The sequence below is a fragment of the Dipodomys ordii genome, unplaced genomic scaffold (genome assembly GCF_000151885.1).
Source record: "Dipodomys ordii isolate 6190 unplaced genomic scaffold, Dord_2.0 Scaffold27, whole genome shotgun sequence".
NCBI lineage: Eukaryota > Metazoa > Chordata > Mammalia > Rodentia > Heteromyidae > Dipodomys > Dipodomys ordii.
The window spans coordinates 19,267,223-19,272,635 of NW_012267243.1; the positions used below are offsets into that span (position 1 = coordinate 19,267,223).

A 5,413-nucleotide genomic window follows, 5' to 3' on the forward strand; every position below is an offset into this window, starting at 1 on the left:
GCTACTCAGGAGGCTGAGATCTGAGGATCATGGTTCAAAGCCAGCCCGGGCAGGAAAGTCCATGAGACTCTTATCTCCAATAAACCACTAGAAAAACGAAAGTAGCGCTGTGGCTCAAGCGGGAGAGTGCTCACCTTGAGCTGAAGAGCGCACAGAGAGTGCCCAAGCCCAGCCTTCAAGCCCCACAACCAACAAAAAAAGAAAAGAAAAAAAGAATTTATGACACAAACCAGAACCACTGAAGATATCTAAAGGAATCTCACATACAGAAGAGAAAGACAAATGAAAATAGGAAAGCACAAGGAAGAATAAACTCCACTAAATGAATAAAGTAGCAAAGTGGGAATAGGTCACAAGTAAACATAAAAACAAAAAATGACAAAATATGACAATATGCTTCAATATTAACACCAAATGTTAATGGGCCTACACTCTCTAGTCAAAAGATGACACAGAATAGCAAATTCAATTAAAGAACAAGATGCAATTATTTGTTGTCTACAAGAGACAAAAACTCACCCACACAGACAAATAAATACAGGCTTAAGGGAAAAACTTTTCAAGAAAATGAACCCTGAAAGAAAACAGGAGTAGCCATACTTACATCTGACAAAACAGATTTTAAATTATTTAGAAGAAACAAACAAGGTCCTTCATATTAATAAAGGGGAAAATTCATCAAGAGGGAATAACAATTGTTTATATACACACAACAAATGTTGTTCCATCCAAGTTCACCAAACACAAGTACTTATGGACTTACAAGAAATGATAGGGTACAGCTCAATAATACTAGAAGAGTTCAACACTCTCCTCACCAATAGATGTATCATACAAACAAAAAAAGTAAAAAAGAAACATCAGAATAAATGACGTTATAGGCCAAATGAACTGAATAGACAGTGTCTTTCATTCAGCACCCACAGAGTTTCTCCAAAATATATTCTAGGACATGAAGCAAGTCTCAGCAAATACAAGCAAGTTGAAATAACTCTCTGTGCTACCAGGCTATGCATAACCAAATAAAATTCCACAGCAAAATTACTACAGAAAATATTTAAACACATGGAAACTGAAGCGCACTTTATTTAATGACCAGTAGGTCACTGAAAAAATGAGGAGAGAAATCAGAAAACTTCTAATGAAAATGAAAGCAAAGTGGGGTATGGTTCAAGTGGCAGAATGCCAGCCTTGAGTGAATAAACAAGGTAAGAGCAGCCGGCCTGGACGAAAGAAACCAAGTAAGAGCATAAGGCCCTGAGTTCAAGTCCCAGTACTGAAGCACGTGTGCACGCACACCCGTGCGCACACGCACACGCACACACACATACACACACACACACAGAGTAAATAAAAGCACAACCAACCAGAAACTTTAGAATACAACAAAGACAATACCAAGAAGAAAGTTTATAGCTATGAGAGCGTACATTTAAAGAGAGAGGGCTAGGAAGGTAGCTCAGTGGTAGAGTGCTTGCCTTGCATGCATGAGGGCCTGGGTTCAATTCCTCAGCACCACATAGGCAGAAAAAAGCCAGAAGTGGTGCTGTGGCTCAAGTGCTAGAGCGCTAGTCTTGAGCTGAAGAGCTGAGAGACAGCGCCCAGGTTTCAAATAAATAGCCTAACAATGTACCTCACACTACAAGAAAAACAAGAAAAGCAATTCCGCAAATGAGAAGACTGAAAGAAGTAATAAATATTAAGATAAACAAGCCGGGCACTGGTGGCTCACACCTGTAATTCTAGCTACTCAGGTGGCTGAGATCTGAAGATCAAGCTTTGAAGCCACCCCAGGCAGAAAAGTCTCTGTGAGACTCTTATCTCCAATTAATCACTCAAAAGCCAGAAATGAGGCTGTGGTTCAAAGTGCTAAGCACTAGCCTTGAGAAAAAGAGCTCGGGACAGTACCCATGCCCTGAGTTCAAGCCCCACAACCAAAAAAAATAAAAATCAACAAAATGGAGACTTATAGGAAGAATCAATGAAACATAAAAGCTATGCTTTGAAACAGAAAAGCAACAAATACAAATAAAATTCAGAGAATCATGAAAGAACTCTTATATTCAAGTAACCTGGAAAATGTAGAATAAAACTGACCCAAGAAGAAATAAACTACTTATGCAGACCTATTAAAAGCTAAAACACGCACCAGAGAAAAGACCGCCTCTAAATCTTATTTGTATTTGTTGTGATTTTTCCTTTAATTTTTATCTCTAATTTTATTCACTTCTATCTTTCCCTCCTCCTACTGGTCTGACAACTGGGAAAGACAAAGCAATAAATTAGATTAAACTGAGTAAACCATATACAGAAATGAATTACCATGATTAAACCCTTCATACAATTAATACATTCTGAGAAAAAGAAACTTAATAAAATGAAAGAGGTTGTGTTATAGAGTGGGTTAGAGATAAACATCGTATTGTGAAATGGAAACAGCACTGAAGGTGCGAAGGTCTTCACAGCGTTCCGGTTCCCGCAAACACAGCCAAGTCTTGTATGACAAAACAGCTGTGCAAGGTATCATGAAGCACAGCACCAGAACCCGCAAAGTTATTAGTGTCATAGTGCAATGTGTACCAAAGGAAACTTAGTATCTGCAAAGAACGTACCTGTGACACCCAGATGGAAGGAGACCTTCTGGCCCCCGGCCTCACAGCTGTACTCCCCAGCGTCCGCCTTGCCCGCCTGCTGCACCACCAGCCTCCGCGTGCAGCCCGATGCCTCCACGCGCACCTTCGAGCTGGAGCTCAGCTTCTTCCCTTCCTTGTACCAGGTCACCTCCGTCTGCGCCTGGGCCACCTCGCAGCTCAGTATGGCGCTGGCCCCTGCCTCGGCCTTCACCTCGCTTTTTGCCTCCTGCTGCTTGGCAAACACCACCTTGGGCTCTGGGGACACATGGGAGGAACACGGTAAAATGGTCCACCGAAGTCAAGTACCACATCTGGGTTTCTGTTTAACGGGTTTCTGGTTCCTAGACTACCCCAGTTCCTTCCACGGGGGTCCCTCTTCACTAACCGCCATGTGTCTGAGCCCTAGAACTCTAGAAAGACCAGTCATTTGTCCAGACTCTCCTAGGCTTAAATCTCAACCATCTTAAGATACTTCAAACAGGGGCTGGGAAGGTGGCTCAGTGGTAGAGCACTTGCCTTGCATACAAGAGGCCCTGGGTTCGATTCCTCAGCACCACATAAGCAAAAAGAAAAAAAAGCCGGAAGTGGCGCTGTGGCTCAAGTGGTAGCACGCTAGCCTTGAGCTGAAGAGCTGAGGGACAGTACCCAGGCCCAGGCTCCACAACCGGACTCAAAAAAAAAAAAAAAAGATACTTCAAACAATGTATACCTCCTCTCCACCTGAGTTTCCACAACTTTCAAAGGAAAAGAAGGGCTTTTTTTCCTGACCCTGATCCTTCCTTCCCCATGGCCCAAAGGGTCTAATGTGGCTCTTTCTGGGATCAAGAGATGTGATGCCTGCCCTGATGTCTGCTGTCACCAGCAGAGCAGCCTGACAGGCATTCTAGAAATTGCTATGGCACCTCTGGCAGATGTAGGGGGCATTCCCTCCCATCCCGAACTTGCATGCGGCTTCCCCCCACACACACACACACCTACATAATGCTATCTATAAAATGGGAGAAGCTTAGACTCCTGAACATAGCCCCAGCCTGCCCCACTTCTGATATACCAAGAAGCTTTGAAACCATCAACTAATATTCATGCTCTGCTGGTGAAAGTGTGTTGTTCGTGGGTATAATGTCTTCCATGCATCCTGGCAGAACGGAGCCTTCCCGTCCTCAGGCCTGTGAGCTGGGGCCATGCTCCTTGGAGAATACTCCCTCCTCACTAACCCCCATGTGGTAACATGTCTGAGCCCTAGAACTATAGAAAGACCAGTCATTTGGCCAGACTCACCTAGGCTTAAATCTCAACCATCTTTTTTGTTGTTGTTGTTGTTGGTCGTGGGGCTTGAACTCTGGGTCTGGGCACTATCCCCACGCTCTTCAGCTCAAGGCAAGTGCTCTATCGCTTGACCACAGCACCACTTCCAATCTCAACCATCTTAAGATACTTCAAACAATGTATACCTCCTCTCCACCTGAGTTCCCTCAACTTTCAAAGAAAAAGAAGAGCTTTTTTTCCTGACCCTGAGCCTCACCACAAACATACAGTAAACAGGAAGGTTCTCAGCACTGTAAAATGACCCAGTTGCAGGGATGAAACACAAAAATAAATTTAAAAAAAAGAATGGACAGAAATAGAGAAAATATGCTCCCCAAATTGGCTAAAACTGACTATTTAGTGGTCCTAAATTTCTTTATTATCTGATTCCCTTTACTACCTTTAGATCACTTACCTACCTAAACATTAGTTTTAACTATTTCCTGCCCAACTGTTCACTGAAAAAAAGAATCTAGAAAGTCATTATGTTTTGCTAGATACAGCTAGACCTGTTCTCCACCCTCCAAGAGCCCAGGCACACAAACACACTCATAGGAACCCCGAAGCTGGAAGTCCAGAGTCCTCACCTGGATGACAGGAGTAGGGGCCTTGTCCTCGCTGAGACTGAGGCCACTACTCGCCAATACTGAACCCACAATCTCTTCTTCCCTGCCCATAGCTCTCACCTTGAACCAATAACTGGTAGGTAATATGGCTCCCTCGGCTAATGCACTCGTAGAGGCCAGCATCATCCTGCACCACATCTCGTACCAACAGTGCCCGCTGCCCAGCGGATGCCTGCACCTCATACTTGGGGCCTAGGGGCAGCACACGGCCATCTTTCAGCCAGGTCACAGCCGCAGCCTGGTCCGATAGCTCCGCCAGCAGCTGTGCCTCCTCATGCAGCCGGGCTAGCACCTCCCGGGCAGCTGAGGCTGGTGGCTTGCTTGCGGTCAGTCCTGAAGCAGCTGTAGCCCCGAAGTGGTGAGGCACAAGAGGCGCAGAGGAACCAGGACAGGGAGACGGAGGAGTGAGGGGCAGAGTGGAGGAGACAAATACAGAGATGCAGATGCAGGATGGAAGAAGAACACAAAGGCATGGAGAGACCCCAAGAGGAAAGGAGAGATCACAGGGGAGACACAAGTAGGGGAAGTGAGGAAGAAACAATACATCAGGAAAACAAAGGAGAATGGAAACAGAAAGAAACAGACGGGGAAAGATGGGCATGAAGAATCATGGTGGGGAGACAGAAAAAGGAGGGAAAAAAGAGAGATGAGGGTCCAGCCACAGGGCCCCTTGTTCACCTTCCCCCTGCCTGACCACACAGGGCAGCCTGGGTGAGCCTCCAGCACCCTGCCATCATCCTGCTCCTTTATCCTTCCGCTGGAGGGCCGACCCTCCCCCAAGACACCCACCAGACCTCCACCCCCTTCCGAGGAATGGGGGCTCGGGGTCGCGGCCTACCTCGGACCTCC

General features: G+C 45.6%; 1 protein-coding gene across 1 annotated transcript in view; it reads right to left on the minus strand.

Annotated features, from left to right (window-relative positions):
• Obscn (obscurin, cytoskeletal calmodulin and titin-interacting RhoGEF) overlaps nucleotides 1-5,413 on the minus strand; it is a 148,191-nt gene that overhangs the window by 123,482 nt on the left and 19,296 nt on the right. The window contains 3 exon segments of the mRNA XM_013015573.1: nucleotides 2,250-2,260; nucleotides 2,613-2,888; nucleotides 4,625-4,906. Coding sequence (XP_012871027.1) covers nucleotides 2,250-2,260; nucleotides 2,613-2,888; nucleotides 4,625-4,906 — 569 coding nt within the window.